Here is a 21,773-nt window from a genome sequence, read left to right on the forward strand (position 1 = left end):
TTTAATTTTTTCCTATGCACGCTATCCCTAAACAAACTTCATCAGGATGCTGTACTGCTGTGATTTTCCATTCCTGATAGCATAGGCTGTTGTGATTGAGCAACACAAGGTTCTCATGAAGCAACTTCTGTTAGAACTGCATGGAATAAAATTATTTTTGGTCCTTTTCCTGAAATTTTTCCAGGTGTTCAGTCCAAGTAGTTATAAATGTGTGTTATTTTTTGCATTGAGGCAGTGTATTGCAGACTTCTGGTTAGCTCCTTCTATGAATGTAGAGGGTGTTCCTCTCTTCAGTAATTATATTCCATTACAATCCAAAATTAAAAATACTTGGAGTAGACATTGATTCTTTCTTAGCACTTGTGATTCTTCTTTACCAGAAACTGTTTCATTATTAACAAAAATTAATTCCAGTTTATTTTTACAAAGAGAATAAAATAGCTCATAATTAGCATTCAGCTTTGATAGTCGAGTAACCTTGTTTTCTTTGGGCCACAGGATACAAGCATAGCTTTTTCAGGCCCATGGAGTGATTTATGACCTACAAAAGAGAGAAATAACAGTTTGACATCTTCTTCTAGCAGACTAGGAGGAAAATTGAAGCTTCAGTGAAGTCAGTGATAAAATTCTGATTTATTTCATTTGAGTCATAGTGTACCCATAGAACTGTTGAATTTTTTTACAGTGTCACTTCTGCTTTTGGGAGCTTATAGAGAGCTGTTGTAAAGCTTATAGGGTGTTGTCTGTAAGCATTGTTGTGGCCAAAGGTATGTATGGATTTAAGATGGAATTAGGCACCACTGAAGATAGGTTCAGAGGGAGGAGGAGGCACAGCAACACTGCAGCTAAGCTGGCACCACTGATTGTCAGACACAGAGAGCAGATATGGGGGGAAGGTTCATCTACAGCTGCCTAGGATATCTGCTCTTAGCTTCCAAGACTAGTCACAAACTAAATGTTTATTTTGGTTGACTCATATAGTCATTTCTATGAATATTTTATTTGGTCACAGCCTGTATTCATATATATGTGTGTATATACACATAGACACACATGCCTACAATGCTACTCATCAGATTTTATTTCTTGGCAGTTGATTAAGCAAAGCAACAACATTTTAATGAGTTTAATACTTTTAAGTGCTTTAAAGTGGCAATTAAAATTTCTGGGTTTTATTTTGCCGGTTGCATTTTTTTACTAAAGCAAATAAAATGAAGACGGACATGAAATTTGAAGTTGTTAGTAACTGTTATTCATGTTTACAGACCACTTTTTGAACTCATGGATGTATTAAGAACATCAGGTTAATCATACTTTGTAAGTGTTGGCAAGACACTCGTGTGGCTCTGACATAATTTGATGGCTTTAATTTTTGTGCTTAGTAACAATGTGCGTAGTTAGCACTCACAGTAGCTTTGCCAAAGCTTTTATGTCCATCTAGCATATACTTATTTTAAGTACAAAACTGTGATTCTGCATGTTGGGAGGTGATACAAATACAGTCTTTCATGCATATAGCTGTATTCTCTCAAAAAGCATGTATTAATTTGGTTGCTCTTGCAACTTTAATAAGAAAAAAGCTGCTTCTACTTCCCAGCTCTTACCCTGCTGCTCCAGTGCAAATGGATGACACTGGCATGCGTACCAGTATCAGCAGGAAGCACCTGCCGAGGGAATCTACCTGGTCAGACAAACAGGGGATGGGGAGGGAGGCCAAACTCTCCATCTGGTCTCTCCATAACATCCGGAACCACAGCCTTGCCACTAGGCAGGCACGCTCTGGGACTGAGCTGAGCAGGACACTGAGATTTCCAGGACAGACACTCTAAATACATTTCAGAGGCAGAGAGGATGGGTAAACTGAACAGGATAATTTGGGTGTACAATTTAAAGAAGTGGTGCAGCATTCTGAACTTCTGGGGGGCACACAGGACATCAAAGTGAAGTCCAAATCACCTCATAGACAGCTGTTAAACTTGCCATGACTGTGGCCTTTGTGGAGCTGAGTAATACCATTTGCTTATAAGTTTGACTTCAGACTGTTAACTTGCAGCCCTCAGGAACAAGGCAGCTTGAATTCTTGATTCTTAATTTGAAAATTTATTATTATACACTATTAAATGAAATGCATGCTTATCAAAGCATCTCAGTATTATAGGAAGAGGCATGGAGTATGTATCTTGTACATATGCATGCAGTGGGTTATTCTTTCACTGTAATAAGAATAGCAAAAAAATTGTAGAAATATTATAGATAATGTTTAGGTACACTTTCTGCAACTGAGAGTTTTAATTCAGTGCTTGGCATTCAAAAGAATGGCCTGAAGTTTCAACATGCTTCCTAGTAATGGGTGGTTAGGTAGAAAAGAAAAATAAACTCTCTTGGTGCTGTAGGTATGTGAAAATTGAAAACATGAGTTCAATTTTTGATGAGGCACCAGAGAAGACACATAGAGTTGGAGTTGCTGAAGTGCAGTAAAAGTTTCAGTAAGATTATGTGCTTTCAGTAACAGTATCTACTCTGGGGCTGAGGGAACATTATTTTGATGCCCAGGTTATGGATATGAAAGGTGGCATGCAACATAAACATGTTTTGCTGAAGCCTGGGTTGCACATCACATTGGCACCTGAGTGTGCAGACATGCTAAGCTGGTCCTAGTGACCACGAGGACCAACACCTCTCCAGCTGTGTGAAGTCATTGAAGCTCAGATTGAGAAATGAAGGAACTCAAATTCAAATATGACAGGTTTAATATTTCTGCGTGTAGGTCCTATAACTCCATGTGTTACTTACCATATGCACCCTGTGTTCAAACACACTGTGTTTCTGTCTGGCTTGCCCTCTGCTTTTTACTTTTTACCTATACAGAACCATGTTTCCTGAGCTTTTTATCAATGGAATATGTTTTATCTAATGTAAACAGACTGGTGTTTGACAGGCAGTTAACTGCAGTGAAATCCTACTGTAGTCAAGCCCACATTACAGAGATGTGTAAATGCCCTTGTCTGTGTGATTGGTCATGTTTTTCTCACTGCTAAGATGGGCGTCATGAAAATCACACCAAACTGTATAAGCTTTCTGGTGTTGTATACATTTGTGTCAGTTATGAGATTAGAAAATGTTCTTGGATTTGAGTTTTTCCACGGTGCCTTATGCTTGTGAGAGTTGCTCCATTTTTCCTCTCTCTCGAGTCTGATTTTCTCCTTGCTCTTTGGTGGTTTCTGGGGAGGAAAGTTGGTGTGGGAATTTAAGTGGACAAATAACAAATTTCAGTTTTGAAATTGAAGTAGTAGTAGGAGTCAAAATATGCTTAACTCACTGTTCCAGAAGTATCATCAACTGGAAATAAAAAGTTTTCCATAATATTATTATTAATTTATTATTAATTATTAATTAATATATTTCCTTTTCTGTGTTGTTAGATTTGCTTCATTTATCAGCAATGCTGTTCACAAAGTTTTATTTTAAATCACAGCAGATATGAAATAGTAAACTTCAAAATCAGTCTCATAAGTTGTTAATAATTGTGAACTACAAGAGAAAAATCTAGATTAAATAAACAACTTACTTGGGATTTTGGACTCCTTTTCCAGTGAAAATGCTTGCAGGCATAGTATTTTTTGCAGCCATAGTTAAATACTTATTAAATGCATTATAAAGGAATTTAGAATAACTTTTCTTTTTGTTTGGTTTTTAACTTAGCTACCTACCTAATACAAACAAAAGGATGTAAGAGTGACTGATATATATATATAGATGTATGTATGTATATATTCTGGCATTGTATTTTGATATTTAATTTGGTGTTTAAAGGGAACTTTTAGTGTTAGTAATCTGCTTTTTTTTTTTGTCTTTGAGTATTAAGAATCATAAACAATTTTTGATAACTAGAGAAATAAAATCCCAGACCTGAAATTACAATACAGAGTCTTGAAGGTTTTTTCAGTAGTAATACCTGTCTCCTCTTTGACGATGTTTTGATGAAAACAGATTTTTTTCCTCTTTAAAAGTAGAAATTAAGTAAACCTGTTGTATATTTAAAAAATAAAAAGGTACTTCCTTCTGGTATTTTTTCAGTGTTGTTTTATTAGAGCCTGGTTTTGCTATTCCTGGGCATATTAGAGGTGCTGACGTAGCCTAATCCATAAGCAGCTGAGTGAGTGGCTCTGTTAAGAGCCTTAGCCTATGGGAATACAGAAGGTAGGAGCCAGCCTACAGGGCTGGGGTCAGTCTGGAGGGGTTTTGGCAAAGTCTCAAGCAGAAGTGGGGGTTTCTTAAACCTGTGGGTTTGAGTAGCTGAGAAAAACCTCTTTCTCCTTTAAGCTGTAGGTGGATTTTACAGAAAGTCATATTAAATCCCAGTCCGTAACACTGAACTTTAATGTTAGCCATTTATTTGATAGTTACAGCATGTGTTAAAGAGCTGCTGCCACCCATTTGCAGCCTAATGTGTTTATTAGACGATCTTCCCAGTGGCATCTTGAAGTGTCTGTCAGGTAAAAAATTCATGAGCATTATTGGCTTTCAGGCTGCAAATGGAATATGTCATCTTCTTACTGTCTAATACACCACTCTAAAGCCATTACACAGGAGTGAGTGAAAAGATTGAGGAAGGAGCCTTCAGCTTAAAAATGTGAGTAGTAGGTGTTGGAGCCAGTTTTCAGTTCTTTTATACATGGGCTCAGTGGCATTTCCAAGTAAATTATGTTTATTTTCTTGGTTAAAGTTTGTGGAGTTGGGGAATAGAGTTTGATAAAGACTGCCATAAATCTTGTTTTAATTTACCTGTAATAGACTGTCTTTAAAATAGAAAGAATAGAAAAGGTAGACAAAGCTACAGGTGCATGTCAGATTTTAGTACAAATCCTTTAAAGGTGACTGGAGTCTTTCAGCTTGCTGCTGTCACCTTACTTTTAGAAACTCTGTTTTCCCTTTTTGCTTTATACTGTGTGACTGTTTTAGGGTGGCAAAGGTTTTAGACACTTTCATCTATAGTAAAAGTGGTAGTGCTGTTTTGAGAAAGAAGCATACCCTTAAATGAATTAGTTTATGTTTTTAATGTGAAGTTGCCATCACCAGCCAGGGTATTGGACATCTTGTTTATTTTGGCAGATTGGCTTTGTTTTGTTTGGGGTTCCAGGTGTTTAGTGGTGAAGGACAGGAATAGGTAAGTTGGTTGTAGAGCATGCAGCTTACTTATCCCAGGAATTCAAGAGGATGGTTTAAAATATCTCTTCACTTTCTCTTCTGTCACACTTCTTATTTGTAGATCTCTTCCTTAAATCTTGTTTTGCCGGACTATGCAATCTTTTTTTTTTTTTCCTTGCTCCTTTTGTTTCCCTTGATCTTTACCTCTTGCTTTTTTATTAATTTTCAACCCCTTACTGATGTTTGTCTGGATTTGTTGGAGTACCTGTGCCAGGCGAGTTTTTGTGTGAAAAGGCTGAGCTCCTCCAAGTGCAGCACGAGGAGCGGGCAGGCTGCCTTTGTGCCTGGGACTGTGGCAGGTGCTGCTGTGGGACGTGCTGGGAGTTAAAGCTCCTGAGCTGCTGGGCTGACCAAGGAAAGGCTCCAGTGCCCACCCCACTCCCCCTCTGATCTAGTGTCTTATCCTGCCTCTGACAGCGATTTCCTTTGGAGGCCTGGGAAAGTGGCTAGCGAGCGTTGCCTTCGCCAAAGAGGCTGAAGATTGCAGTATGTATCAATATTAAATATTTTCCAGCTCTGAAATGAAGCCAGTGAAAAATCGGTTCATAAGCAGGAAAAAATGTGAAGAATCAGAATTTGCATGTGACTTCCAACTTTCCTCTGGCTTCTACCAGAATTCATGTTGCACAGAGTACATTTCTAATTTTGAAACTGAGATAGAAAGCTTTCTAGTCATGGCAACTTCACAAGAAAAAAGGATGAACTGTAATGCCTGTATGTTTGAGTAAACAACCAGAGAATTATAAGCTGTTCTTTTTCAAATTAGCTGTTAGAGAATTTTTTTTGCCAATCTTTTCAATGACTTGTACATTTTTATACACTAAACAATATTTTTCTGTTTGTTACTCAATAAAATACTGACTTTAGTGAGCCTCCTTGATATGTATCAGTTGTATGTACACTAGTTTCATGTGTTGGTGAGATGGAGTGGTGGTAGTGTAGTACTGCCACCTGATTGTCCACTATATGGTACTTTACCTTTTGTTTGCTACTTTTCAGGTTGAAATAGCAGCTTTGAAGGTATAATCCTCATTTATTCTTTAACTGCATTTGTTAGGCTTATAATAAATCTGACAGTTTAACAGGCCTTGTTTGGAAGATGGCCTGCTCTGATAAGAGATAAAATGCACATTATCTTCTTCTACATTGACTGTGGATGATTAACTGAATTCACTGGGGCTGAGGATCAGTGTTGGAGGGCTTACTCTGCATGCTGTGTTCCTTTGTGACATTTGAGGAGTTGAAGAGATGTAAAAATTCACACAAGTGATTTGTGCTAGATATTTTCCTGTCTCCCACTTCACGGTGCCTCTTCTTTTCTGCCCCATTTGAAAGATTTACTATTGCTTTATAATTAGGTTAAGTCTCTCTGTGTACTCCAACTTTAGCAGTTGCTGGTGGAGGATGTAAAGGAGGATGTGCCGTCACGACAAGAGCAGAGACTATTGTTTTATTACTGATAACAACGAAAACAAAACCAAAAAAGAAAAAAAAAAAAATTTCAAGCATATTTCAAGCTCTGTTGTTTCAGTCTCCCAGCATGTGGTAGAAACTAGTGAGGTGTCAATGAATGAAGTTACTAATGTGTACTGTCCTAAAGTTTTTTAATTTAGCTTTTGTGTGTTTGTGATTTACATTTAACAATTGGCATAATTAGCCAGTGGTTCTTCTACCAGAATTTTGGATACTTTGGCCTGTGGTAATGGAATGGAAAGAGAGGGAAAATGCACTTCTGGTCTTAAATATAAATAGGAGAAAAGTATTAAGTTACCTGAGATGTCCTGTTGGTATGTGTCATCTGTATGAAAGTAAAATTAGTTCTTTGGATATTTTTAGTAATAATGTATCTGATTCTCTAATTATCTCCTTCTTTGTAGGAAAATGCTACAGTGAGTGTATTTATATTTCCAATGCTCTATTGCTCATTTATGCCCAGTGGAATTAAAGCTTGAGTAGCATCTTAGCATTAGAAGTTCAGTTCTTAGTTATTGTTGTCGTTTTGGTGTTTTGTTGGGGTAGGACACATGGAGAAAAACATAATATAGAGTGGAAGAATCTGGTACCATCACTGAAGGCAAAATACCAATTCCACAGCGGGATATTATGTTTGTATTTTGGAGTGCAATACAGCTCTCAACTTACACAATGAAAAAGGGAGTGCCTGGTCTTGCATTAGAATTCATTCTGTGAGACATGCATTGATTTAACCTTGTAAGACAATTTATTTTAAAATAAAACTTACTTAGTTCAGTATCTGACATATGATGCTATTTTTTCCATTATCAAGCATGTAGATTGCTGCTGGTTTTGTTTTTTACTAATTCCCAATTTGGTTAATCATTTTTCTACACCTTGCTAAATAACCCATACCAACATTTTCTTGATTTTTGTTTTTTTATATTATAGAGATGATATTACATTTCCACTACTTCCAAAGCATTGAAAGGATCGAATGGTTTAATTTCTTTATCTTTCTTCTTTCTGAAAATTCCTGTAGAGATGTATAAAAAGATCAGTGGAGCAGGATAAATGCTACTTTCTAATTGAAGGTAGTTCCCTTAAGGGGAAGTTTACTGGAGTAAAACTTTGAGTCTCTGACTTGTCATTCTACTCATAGTGACTTCAGTTTTGAATTGTCATGCTTCCTGGAAAAATTCAGACTTCAAGTGTGGGACTTCTTCTTTTCTGAGCTGAGAAGTTCTATGAGTGGTTCAGGAACCTAGGAATATCATAAAGTGCTTTAAAAGTTCCTAAGTTCTCTTGTTAAAATATTGAATGATATAATGTTATGAATGTTTGTGTAGTATAAAACTGTTGGTAATTAATAACCAAGACATTTTGATACAGATTAATATGTATGGGGGAAGTTAAGGCAGAAACCAAGAAGCATAATATGCAGTTTAGCTGCTTTGACCCACAGATGTTCATTTCTGTGTCTGAAATTCATCTATGAATTCAATAAAAATTCAGTACATTTTCTCTTTCTTGCTTGGAAATTTGCCAGGGCCCTGCTCCTTGGTACTATATGTGCCCAGAAATACTTTCTTCAGAAAAAAGTCATTTCTGTTTCCTGCTTGTGCCACATTATATTTGTAGAGGTACTTAAACTTTCTGAAGTTCTTAATCTAGTGGTACACATTGGTCTTGATTATTGTGAATTAGCTCATGGAAAAATATGTGAAACAGCTGCTTTCTCTTTAAAAGACATGTGGAAACTGGGAGAGTGCTTGCCTCTCTGACTCGTTAGAGTCATTGCTGAGAAATGGGAGATGGAGCTTTGCTACCCTCCTCAGCCTACTGGAGTTAACCCTCAATCCCAGTGTCTTCAGACAGAGTTTGAACTACTTACTCGTGACTTTAGTGCTATAGACCACACCCCTGAAGACTCTGCACTGCAGGAGTTCATCAACCTTGCCCTCTTTGCTTCTTAAACATCCAGCTTTGGCAGGCAGGTAGCCTAGCACCCAGGAGGCTCAGGAGGCTGTCCTGTGTGGTGGGAAGTACAGGCATGGGAGCTCTCTCTGAAGAGGAAACTCCATCTCCATCACCCAGTTTCTGGCTGTTTTGGTTGGTAAGACTGTGTTACAGAAGAGTCTACCCACACCTTCTAAAAGTTGATTCTTCCTCATTTCTCCTAACTAGGGAATAGATTTTAGTTTCTGAATTCCAAAAGAATGCTTTACCTTTTATTTATCCCAATCAGACCCTAAATACCTAGGAAGACAAGGGTTTGGGGGCACAGCCTTTTGATTTTAGCACTGTGTGCTAGATACGGATGAGTGACTTTCATTTTAGCCTTTGAGATTTTTTTAGATTGCTTCAAATATCATCTGTCTAGCTCACCACTTTCCAAGACACCTGTCTCTAGATTTTACATTCTGCTCTGGAGCACAGTCACCTACAAGACAAGAAAATGGCCTATAAAAATCTTTGAGGTATAAAACATGATTTTTAATTAAGAGATAAAGGAGAACAGAAAGCAAACATGGTAGTAGGTGGTAGATTTCCAGAAATAAATTATGATGAGTGAGAAAGAAATGGGTAACTCATTCTAAGAATAAACTGATAATGCTGCTGAGAAAAAGATGTAATAGCCTGTAAGCGCAAACAAAATAAATACATATATTATTTGTTTAGAACTATTTGATGTGTTTAATAAGGAGAGAAGAAGGTGCTAGTTTTGTAATTATGATACTGCTTTTGTTCCCCTTAATACAGAAGGATAAAGCTTAGAGTTTATGGTGGGAGGTGACTTTTAATATGTCTTCCAAAGGCTAATAGTGTGGACCTATTGGGATTCCTACAGAATAGCATCAGTGTGAATGCAAGAAGAAATTGATTTATGCATTGGTGGAGCTACTGGTGAAATGTTGGTTCCCACAACAATAAAACTTACCTTTGAAGTAGTTCTGACAGAGGTAGGAAAGGTATATAGGAAAGCTGTCAGTAACATTTTCTGTATGCTTTCTTGAGGAGGAAGAGGTTTTGGAGGGTAGTGTCCACCATAAATGCTTACCTTCTTACTACTTGGGAGGGAGGGGGAGTGAGAAGATGACAGCTGAAGGTTTGACAGGTGTTTGTGAATTGTTATGCTTGCTTTTTTCAAGAAAAATAGCTGATTTACATTTCTCAGGGATTACTTGGGAAGCATAAGAAATGAAGGGATTCCCAAGCCTAATTGTTCTTGTGAACTTTAGGTCACCATCAGAGTCTGATCAGAGATCAGATCTTGGGAATGTACAGCTTTCATCATGCTGACGATTTTTTCTCACCTTGGCCAGTGAAAAATTTAGTCATTGAAACAGAGCTGCAAGGACAGTTCCAGCCCTCCCCTAACAAAGCTTCTGTTTAAATATTATCAGTTTCCTTAAATAGTATCTTGCACCTTCCTTGGAGCTCTGATTTGTGATACTTGTGAAATTGCAGAGTTTCAAGCAAGTGCTTAGCTCCCAATCCATGAGTGTATATTGCTACTCTGTGCTCTATACTTGGATGGATTCGGGTGTGTATGCCTGCTGGGGCTAGAAATCAGTGAAGAGAGAGAGTTTTTATGGAGCAGGCGGTGCCAGGCCGCGCTGGAGGCTGCGGTTGGTGTCTCGTGCTCCGCAGCGCGCTTGGCGCTGCTGTGGCTCTGCCTTGGCCCTGGTGAGGTCACGGGGGGCTCTGCAGCGAGGACAGGGTGGTGGAGGTTGTGATGGCACCTCTTCCCTTTGAGAGTCGTGTCTGCTCTGCCACAGAACCACGGCTGTGCTCTGCCTGCAGTGGGATCTCCTCAAAATAATGCCATGTATGTATCTGTAGGTAGGCATATGCATGTGTAGAATCAGTAGAGAAAAAGATAATCCAGTTATCTTTCAAATACTCCCTGATACCATTCGTGTCAAAGACCAGATGGAAGATATATATGATAAAGTTTTTCTCATAGAACTTGAACAGTATCTAGAAGGGAAATTACTCCACTCTCTGCTCAAACTGGTTAAAAAAAATACTGAGATCAGCTCAGTTGGTCAGAGCATGGAGTTAGGAACACCAAGGTTGTGGGCTTGATCCCAGTGTGGGCCATTCACTTAAGAGTGGGACTCAGTGATCCATGTGGGTCCCTTCCAACTCAGAATATTCTGTGAAAAAAATGCTTTAAGTAAAAAGAAATTATTTTTAATTTTTACTTTATATTTAGCAAATGTGAGGTGGTGGTCAGTTCTGAATCTGAGATGGCTCTAACTCATCATTTGCTTGCTCAGGTTTCAGTGAGTAGCCTTTCTCAGCATTTACTTCTCAGACCTTAGTCTTTGGGCTGTTTTTGCCAATATCTGCAATATCTTCACTCCACTTCACTTCACTTTCATTGGGAAAACTGAGATATCCAGTGTGAACATCTGATTACCAACACATAGGCTGGCAGCTAGATTTTAAAAAACATCAAAAGGAAAAAGGGAAGGGGACTGTGTCTTTAACCCATGGCAGCTCCCTCATTATGTTCAGTGCGTGGCTGGCCAGGCCAGCAGAGGGAAAGGAACTGGTGGGACAGAGGTGAAGAAGGAGGTGGTGAACTCCCTTGTTTTGATACCTGGTTTCTACTTTATGCCAAAGTGAAGTGGTCATATAATTACAGGCTCCAGCTCTTATTTTAGTATGGTATGAATCACCTCCTGGATACACTCACCTCCTTCATGGCCCTCATGCATATTTTTTGCTAATCCCAAACAACACAGGAGCTCTCTGAAATGTCTAGGAACACCTCTCTGCCATCATCCTCACAAAAATGGCAGCAACTAGGCAGATGCTGAGCTGGGACTGCCCCATCTTGCATGAATTTATGATCATTTATATTATCTCCCTATGTCCTTTGGTGATTTCTGCCTCCAGAATATTGGTACTTGTTGAGAAATACATAATCCGAGGCAGGCCAGTTTCATGTGCTTCTACAGGGCACAGGGAAGTCAACAGTTGGGAGCAGGGCAGGATTTCCACAGGCTGTTTGTTGCACAAATTATGAGCTTGTGTGTCTTTACTATGTTAGCTTGACAAATTATTCTCCTTATGAGGTAGATTATATGTACAAAATATTTATCAGTTCCTCAGCAATCTCGAGTGCTGACAGATGTTCTGTTTCTACAGTTTTGTACGTGTACTTTTGCAGGCTTTGTCTTCTGATTTTTAACTAAAGCTGCATGTACTACCTTTTCATGTAGCTGGGACACATGTTTTATTTCATGTATTTCTGTTGTGTTTCTCTTGTATGGCACTATGGCTTTTCCTTTGTCTTTCGTCACTCAACCCTGTAAATTTGCCATGAAAATTCAGCAACACAGGCATAAAATATACTTACCTGTTCTTACATAACTGGTAACAGTCAAAGAGATGATAATGCATTACTTGCCCACTACAAATTTTCTTCTCAAGGAGTTTTGTGTAGCATTTTGTGGGGTCATAAGCACAGTGTTTTTATTAATGCCTTTCAAACAAACTCTATTTCAAATGATAAATTTGCCAAGTAAAATCTTAGTTGAGCATGGAATGAGAAACTTGGAGATAGGAACTGAGAACTCAGTTATTCCACTCAGTTATTATGGTTATTTCCACCATAACCCTTTCTTTGCACTTTCTTCCTTTTAGTTGCTGATATGTGTTCAAGATGAGTGGGATGGGAGAAAATACCTCTGACCCATCCAGAGCAGAGTCAAGAAAGCGCAAGGATCCCGATCAGGTTGGACCCAGGTTAGACCATTTACTTCTGGAAATATTGAGAGAATGAGTTAAAAAAATGTTACATGTGCTTCTGTTTTTCAGTTAGAAGATGACAAACAACATTCTTGCAAAGAGAAGTCACTGCCAAACTATTTATTGCAGTGTTGTTGAGGGTTTGGGATGGGGATGAGAACTATTCTCTTTTATTATGATTTGTTTGTTTATTTTTGAATCCAGTGTTGTGCCAAAATGCAGAATTTTGGTGACAATATAGGAGAGATGTAAAAATGGTTTTTGTCTTTCACTGCAAGAAGTCTTCAGTCACTCATTTTGTCAGTCTGAGACTTTTTTTACCACCTCTGTTGTACATTATAATCTAGGTCTTGAAAAATATTTTCCGGCTTTACAGCTGTTCTGTTACCAACACAATGCATTTTAAAGCATAACCACTCATTCATCATCTTTTCTTAAGGCTGCCATAAATTCACAAGGAGGCAGGGAGTATGGATTGCTCAGTTTAACTATTTAAGCTGTTTTATTTTCTCATGCACAATCACTATATAATACTCTTTGGATTCTCAATGCTGTGTGGGAGGGACTCTTGTAAATATTCAAATCCCACTCCACTCCCCCCAAAATAATCTTGTGTTTTCAATTTCTAATCCCAATCCTCTTTGAAAACAAAAACATGAGTGCTGGAAAAAAAATAAATAACATCATTTCTAATGCTCCTTTCCTTGTTCCAGAGGAAACCTTTCTGATTGAGAAACTTATAAGTTATATTTTGGTAGTAAGAGAGGACGGTTCTCTCTCTGTCTTTGTTTAACTATTGTCCAACATTTTGAAATCATCTTTGAGCTGGCCAGAAAGCAAGTAAACTGACATTAAAGACAGCATTTTTATAAACTCCTCTTTCAGCCCTAAAAGAAGCACTGAGAAACGCAATCGTGAGCAAGAGAATAAATACATTGAGGAACTTGCAGAGCTGATTTTTGCAAATTTTAATGATATTGACAACTTTAACTTTAAACCTGACAAATGTGCAATCTTGAAAGAAACTGTGAAGCAAATTCGTCAGATAAAAGAACAAGGTAAGAAGCCTGATTAATTGACTTTGAATGTTTTGTGTTGATTGTTATTTTATTTTTTGGCTAACCTGATAGTCTCTTCAGCTTTTCTTTAGCAAATTCCCACGTTTTTCATTAACCAGTAATGACTAATGCTGTACAGTCATGTGACTAGAGTGTGTTAAGTATCATATTCAGTATTTTATAAATAAGCTTCACTGAAAATTGTTTAGAGAGAGAGAATATCGATCAGTCTGATGTGTGTATCTAATGGAATTGAAATTACTTGCACTTTCACAAAGTTAAACTAGCAGATGGCTTTGGGAAAAAAAACCACATACTCTTACATGGATGATGAATCCATGCAAAAGAGAAATAATCCAGGAGAGTGGGGTATGTAAGTGTTCTGCATATTCCTTTTGCTTTCTTTTGTTGGTATGAATAGATATTGTGGACTAAATTATCTACGTCCTTTAAATTATGACATCATATCCTCAACTACAATAGATTTGAAACTATTCTAATCTCTAGATAGGGTCCTGTTATAAATGTAAACCACAGAACGTGACAGTTTTCTTCCTGTTCTTTGTCTAGGAGATTAGTTTTGTATTTCTTTTCTTTTGACATATTTCCTATTCAAAGAGAAAACCCAAATCTTTTAGAAACTTCAAATTTTTTGGGAGTGGGTTTTGTGTCACAGGTCTGTCTAAGCAGGCACACTGCAGGTGTTTGGGGCAGATTCAGATCCTTAAAGTGGGTGCGTATCATTCTCCTTTTAATGTAGAAAATTTATATCTCTCTGTAAGTTGTGTTTAGAGTGATTCCTTTGATTTTCACACACTTTAAACATCTTTCACTTTTTCACTTCTCTGTGGGAAAATAATTCTTCCTTTTCCATACTGTGTGTGTAAAATTATAAAAGGGGAACCTGCATGTTTCATAATTTAGATACGTTCTTATCTAAATATATAAGTAGATCTACAGTTTTAGACATCAGTTTATTCAAAGCTACATGGAAAGTGGAAAGAGTCAGATTGTGTCAGCTGCCTACAAAGTGGCTCTGCCTCATTAATCTTAGGGAGAGTTGTTATTTCTTAGCTTGCTCTCTTTTTGCTGTTAGGTTGCTATGATTTTTAAAGTGGATATTCTAGTGATGTTGCCATGTCCCATATTAGAAGTATACTTGTTAACCTGACACAGTGTCCATCATTGTTTTGCACCTCGCTGACTTTTGAGATTTTCTTTTTCCCTTATTTTCGTTGTCCTTTTGTCAAATTGATTTTTTTTTTCTGTCACCAAGCAACACATAGTCCTTATCTTTACCTGAGAAAAGGAAAAGGACACAACAATTGTGTTTTTCTGGGAGGTGGGTGCACAAAGGAAAATCTGCTAGTCCACTGTGCTAATTCTGTCAGCAGTTCTAGAAAATCTAGTCTGAAAATTTGGCTCTAACTCATGGTAATTTTGTCAAATCCAGGGTTTTACTGTTTAGGATCAATATCACAATAATAGCTTTCATATTGTTATAAAATATTCACACTCACCAGACCAGGTTATATGTAAACTGTTGAAATCATCATGGGCCAGAATTGTGCCAAAGTTGAATGTGCAGTTAGTTTTTTAAGGTCATAAAGTCTTGTTGCAAAAACAACTGAATATACAGTTCTAAAGACAGACTAAACTGCTGTGAGCACTGTTTATTTCAACAAGTAGAAGTAGTTTGCAACCCTTGAGCAATAAAGACACTAAATTGCTCTTTTTGATGTTGCTTTGTTACTCAGGGTTCTTCAGTTGACAACAATTAGATGTTCTGGTAACTGGGTATTCTCATAAAACTCACAGCTTGTCCAGACTGAGTTCAAGCTTCTTTAAGGGGCACTGCAAAACACTGGGGACCTTCAAGGTGGTCATTAATAACATCTCAGGGTCTAGACATAAAGATCAGAATATTTGAAATTATTCCTTTGAGCTGATAAAGGTTTGGTACCTATTCCTACATAGAAACCACTTCTGTTTGTTGTAATAGCAAATTTAAAAGGCTTTTCCTTGTAAGGAAAATTCAAATGGCAGGATACTCTGAAATGCAATATTATTTTGGAACAGGCATTTCATTAACAAAAATGTCTCACATATATTAAATGTTCAAACTGCACAAACAGTACAGTATACCTGTACTTCTGTTCAGTGCCACAAAAAACCTGACATAATCAATGCAAACAGGTTGAAGACCTAGTGAGGCTGTTGCTGTTGCTCTCTCATGTTTTATAGGTAGTTTATCACCTCACACTGGGAATCCTACACTTAGATATGCTCATCATTTAAATGTATTAACTTTTAGGTTGTTCCAAATCTTTCTGATTGGTTGTCCACTGCCAAGACCTGTTAGAACGCCTTGACAACAGTCAAAAACCTGCACTATCTATTTCTAAAACAAAAGCGGTTAAAATAATGTTATACTTGCTTGAAGTGCCGTAAGACTCAGGTTAAAAAAATATTTTATTACAGTTGTTTTGTTGATTTTTAGTGTTATGCAGAATACTTGTAGGACAAAACTATGTGAACGTCCTGAAACTCTTCAGTGATTTTACACTGACATGGACAAATCAAGATTGTTTAGTGGTCACACAGTGGATCTGCTCTGCATTTCTTCCAAAGCAGATTAGATTAAATCAGTGAGAACTTAATCTACAGTTTTATTATTTAGAAGTTTTAGTAAAGAGGTTGTTTCTTTGAAATAAATGCTAAAAATTTGAATTGCACATGAAGGTCTTAATTACTTAGAAAAGCACAGTCAGTTATAAACACCTTGTAAAGCCTCTGAAAGCAAAATGTTTTATAGCTGCTACTGAGATTTGTCAAGGAAACTTTATTCTAGATTCTAAAAATGAGAACGAGGAAGGATGAAATGCAGATTGGTATTTGTTTCCCATGTCAAGCTAGCTGGGCTGGTAGCTGAAAAAAGTAATAGATCTTTTGCTTTAATAATACTATGTAATTTAGTATAATGTTATCCTGATCTATTTTATATGCAAATATATACTTGGAACACTTTATCTGTTATCTTTATATCGTTTCTCACAGTATATACTTCAAAGATTTCTAAGTTGTGGTATGTTAGAGATTTTGTTTATTGCAATGTGAAGGCAAGTTATAAATGCATGTGTAAAGCTGAATTCATTAAAAGAATTTAAAATATTTGGAAGTTGTAACCATTGCATGAAGTTTTAATCTTGGTTTTGGAATGGTTTTAGTACTTGGGAAAGTGATGACAAGTTATTTTACAAAAGCTTAATTTTCTACTGAGGACTTTTATCATATTATATTACAATGATTGGATAGAGATTTTGTGAATATCCAGAGGAGATGAAAAATTGTGATTATAGCATGAAGATGAAACAGAAGTTGTATTCATGTAAATCTTAAGTGGATATCTCCATTGGGGATTTGAGACTTGTGTTTCAGGCACTTTGGAAAACATTAATTCAGTTTTTTATTATAGCATAAAAGTAATTTGGAACATTTGTGTTACATGGTCATTTAAGTGTAAGCTCTTCTGGTTTTTTGCAGTCCATGTTAAGTTTCTTGGAAAGAGTAATGGCCATACATGTTGCAGATGTGTTCATAACATGTACAAGCAAGTAAGTTCTGATTTGCACATGCTTAATTTAAAAAGCTTGTGTTAGGCAAGTGCAAAGACCATTGGGAATAAGTGTTCCTTTATATGCCAGACAGCCAAGGAACTATAAAGCCATTTGATTGTACCTAAGAAATATGCTTAGTAAAACAGTGTCTGATTGATTTTAGTATCCTATCTTATTTTAAGAAGGGATAAACTTCAGCACTTAAGACACTAATGTCTATTGTATAAGTACTGCTGAACATGTTTTCTCATATCTGAAGACAACAAAATTCTGTCAGCAAATAAAAGTAATCTGAATTTTCTTCTTCCTTAGTTGACAATGAATTGAACTCTTTCCCATCTATCTCATTTGATTTTATTCCAACAGTAGTCCTTTTCCTTCACTCTTGTCACCAGCCTGACGCCCCTCATTATGGTAGAGGGCTTTTTCTCATTATTTTTTTGGTTGCTTTGTCTCTGTTTTTTCTGGGTTTTATTTCAGGGTTTTGTGGGGTTTTTTTGTTTTACTTGGTTTGGTTTTCTGTGTTTTTTCCTTCTTCTTTTGAGTATAAAGCAGGTTATAAAAATCAAACCATTGCCCTTAGTTTGCAGTTCCTTTTATCTGTCATGCTGGCCCCAGTCTCAGCAGGCAAAAATTTGCCTTTGAAAGCAGACTTTTTGCCACATTTCATTGTTTGAACAACTCCTGCTTCAGACTTTTAAACTTTCTTTTCTTCATTATCTAGTTATACTTTTAGCCTCCTGTCTGAATATCAGCAATGCCGTAGGTACAGAGGATTCTGATGATCACCTTAAGCTTCTTCAGCAGTTTCTCCAGCTAAGTCTCCTCTGACCTCTTTGGTTGGAGTGCTGAGGAATGCATCATGACATGAGTACAAGACATGGGGTTGTTTTATTTTTCAAGTCCCCTGAGTTCCTTTTATTAAACTTGAGGTCTCCGTCTCATCTTTCTCTCCTTCTATTCTCCAAACCTTTCTGTCTTCTGTAGCTTTTTTTTTTTTTTTTTTTTTTTGAGATGCCATCCATCTGTCTTATTTAGATTCACATACAGTGGGGTGTAATCTACTGTGATAAAGTATCCTCAAATATGATTTTATGTCACTTCCATTTTCCTGCTGAGTCCAGTTTTCATGTGTCACCAGTTTCTGAAGAGGTGTTGTGTTCTGTAGATCAGCTTTTCAGTGGTGCAGGGAAGGGATATTGGGTGACAATTACCAGTCTAGCTGTTAATGTACACTCCTGAGTTATGAAACATATCTTGTTTTCAGAATAGCCTTAAAAGACAGACCATGGGCAGAACAAATCACCAAGGTGAAGGCAAAATATTTTTGGGAGAGGGAGAAGTGCTTGATGAAGAGAGACATGCATGGAAACCTGTATGAACTTTAAAAGAAGGCTTGTTGCTAATAATTTGTCTTCTTTTTCTGGTTTCACATTTGATAGCAAAATCAGTTTTTGCTTCCCTGTAGCACTACTGTGTAATCACAAGGGCACTCCAGCAGATAGTGTATTGTTGCCTCCAGCACCAGTATGCAAGTAAAATAACTTGCTAAAAGAAAGCAGCATGGTCTTAGCGCTGTAATGAGGTGTTGCTTTGGCTGCTGCTACTTTGAATTTATCAGATCTGAATTTAGATTCATATTTCACAAGGTATTTAAGCAACTGCCTAACTTTAAACAGATGAGTAATCCCTGTTAAGTCAGTGGAACTACTTAAAGTTTCAAAGTTATGTGCATAAATATCTTGCAAAATCAGGATATTAAGACAAGAGAGCGTATGCAGACTTGTGTTTTGTTTGTTGGTTTTTGTTTTGCAAATATTTTACTGGGTCAATTTTACTGTAATTATATTTTTATATTAATCATATTTGAGAAGAGTTATTCAAATTTTATGCCAGTTTTTGAAGCTTTTTATTTTTGAAGGAATTCTACATGGCTATCACTATTTCGATATGCTGTATTTTCAGTCTGATAGGGTTTTAAGACTGAATTAAATGTCACAGGAATTTGTGCTTGAAGTCAAGGAATTTATGCAGAGAATTTACAAAAAAAAAAACCCTAAAACAACAGCTATTACTGAATTTGCTTTGCTGTCTCCCCTACCTACAGCTGAGAGTGATGCACTGAAAGTGTCTTTGATCTTCCTCTGTATATTGTAAAGCTTTCTGGCTAAATATGCAATTTATGTTGACTTTACTACTTGCATGACTCCAAAGAACTACTGAATCACTGAAGAATTTGAAGTGGTTTTAGGTAATGCAGACCATCAGTTTCTTTTCTGTGTCTGATGAAAAGTAGTCATTGGCCAGCAGACCCATCAAGCAGGAAGCTTCCTGGTGTTTGCTTATTTTACTGGAGTTGTGTATCATGCAGAATGCTTAACTTAGACCTTATCTACACATAAGTCAAGGCTTTTTAACTATATTAATATTCTCCTGTGGAGGCAGAGTTATAGTATAATTAATATTACTTACCAAATAAGTAGCTGAAGATACTTTATAACATACAACTGTGTCCACACTGGGATCAAACAATTAGGAGAGGGGGCTTGTTCAGCATGGAGTGGAGAAGGCTCTGGGGAGGCCTTATTGCAACCTTTCAATATGTAAAGGGGGCTTACAAGAAAGACACAGAGAAACTTCTTGCTGAAGCCTGTCGTGCCAGAGCAAGAGGCAGTGGTTTTAAGTGGAAAGAGGATAGAATTAGATTGGACATGAGGAAAAAGTTCTTCATTGTGAGGGTTATGAGGCACTGGAGCAGGTTGCCCAGAGAAGTTGTGGATGGGATGGGGCTTTGAGCAACTTGGCCTAGTGAAAGATCTTTAAACCTCTCTTCCAACCCAAGCCAGTCTGTGATTCTATGATTCTCTTGCTTCAAGAAAACAGATAGAAATGATCATCAAGTGTGTGGGTCTGCAAACTAACCTGTGGAAAGTAAGTCAGCTGTTGAAAAGCGCTGGTTTTGCCATCCCTGCCCTCGTCCTGATCATGAGTTTCCCTTGCCTCCCTTACCGTGAAGTCACATTTCTGCAGCTGTGTGGTGAGCCTGAGCAGTGTTTTTGAGCTGGCCTGTTGTTGAGAATCTGTCTCACCCTTGTGGGTCGCACACAGATCCAAGCACACCAGCAGTGACTGAGCTGTGGGAAGCCCACAGCATCCTGGTGGTGTTGGGGGTTGCAGGGTGTCATGTGATGGCTGTCACCTAAGAAGACATTCCTCTTGACCATGGGCTTCAGCTTAGTCAGTGATGGATGGTTTCCATGCCAGAGATCGTTTGCTTGATAGTTTTAGACCAAAAAATCTAAGCTTTGACTTCAAGTTGTGGGTCAAAGTTAAAGAGAAACTGAATGTTGCTCTTAGCTGTTGAGGTACTGGTCTTTTTCAGGTGGACATAGTCATTACTGGTGAGTGCTAGAGGAAAACTTTCTTGTTTGTTTTGCATCCTACTTATATTTACTTTTCTTTGGTCTTTGTTTTCTTTCAGAACTCTAAATGTCCAAGAGAAAAAAATAACTCAAACTAGCAAAGTATGGCTCTTTACTTTTTATTATATAGCTGCAAAAATTATTGCAGTGTAAGAGGTTGTGATCTATAACATCAATGCTGGAGAATGCTATAAAGGACTGAGCTGCTTCTCCTATATTTAACCTTCTTTGAGGGATATGTGTCTAGTGTTTCCTCTTTGTTCTTTAGAGGAATAGTGTCATTAAAATGTTGGTTTAGTTACTTTAATATGTAATGATTATATTATGGTCTATGTACTACTGGGATTGTAGTAAAAATGTCTTCCATAAGAGACATCTCTTCTTGAAATTTTTGGTTTTGGAAGCTGCCTACTTGGCAAGTGCATTGTTCTCAGTCTGCATTTAAATTGTCACTGAGCACTTTAAGCATCAAAACTCTACAGGTTCATTTGGGGGGGGTTGCAGTTTATCATGTAATCTCTTATGAACTGTAATATAATAAATTAATTTAGCATTTTGTTTTGAGGGGAAAATAAAATACAGAAATAGAGACTGATATGCATCCCTCCACAATATGGACTAAGCTTCTGAGTCTCGTGTTTCTCACCAGCTGTTCTGTCTTGAGAAGTTTGGTCAGAAACAAAGGCTGAGTTTAGGTGCTAAAAAGAATGCTGAGCTTAGGTGTTAAAGAACATTTGTAGCCTTCTGATTTGAGTCTTAAATTAAGATAGTGTTTTTAGTCCCATGTTGCTGGATGGTTTGCAGTGTAAAAAGTGCTGACTGTAGAACACCAAATCTTGCTGTGTGCTTTAGATTAGTGAATACAACATCTTAATCTCAGCAGCACATAAAGCAAGTAAATGAAGGAGACTTCATGTTACCTTGGCTCTCTGTCTGCAGCTTAATTTATGGAATAGCAAATTAATTCACTGTGAATAGTGATGATACTTTAGTCAAAAAAAGATCATCTATTTTAAGAAATCTAGCTTTTGTTACACAGCTTTTATCTTTTCTTTTTAAAGACTGCAGCTTGAAAAGCAATAATATAATATTTACTTACAATAGGGTGCAATGCCTTTCATACCACGTTTGAATCCTGAAAACCTGTAGATTCACAGCACATTGAAGAGGCATTGATCAAAGGCTTCTCTGTGTTCAAACCAGAACCAAGATAATTGCATCTGTTCTAAGTCATGCATTTTGTTATT

General features: G+C 37.2%; 1 protein-coding gene across 2 annotated transcripts in view; it reads left to right on the plus strand.

Moving 5' to 3' along the window:
- NCOA2 (nuclear receptor coactivator 2) overlaps positions 1-21,773 on the plus strand; it is a 188,770-nt gene that overhangs the window by 101,433 nt on the left and 65,564 nt on the right. For both annotated transcript variants that reach the window (XM_063392769.1, XM_063392760.1), the window contains exons 4-5: positions 12,325-12,426; positions 13,315-13,487. In XM_063392769.1, the coding sequence (XP_063248839.1) occupies positions 12,344-12,426; positions 13,315-13,487 (256 nt within the window). In that variant the 5' untranslated portion in view covers positions 12,325-12,343. The remainder of the gene's footprint in view (positions 1-12,324; positions 12,427-13,314; positions 13,488-21,773) is intronic.

The sequence above is a fragment of the Prinia subflava genome, chromosome 1 (assembly GCF_021018805.1).
Source record: "Prinia subflava isolate CZ2003 ecotype Zambia chromosome 1, Cam_Psub_1.2, whole genome shotgun sequence".
NCBI lineage: Eukaryota > Metazoa > Chordata > Aves > Passeriformes > Cisticolidae > Prinia > Prinia subflava.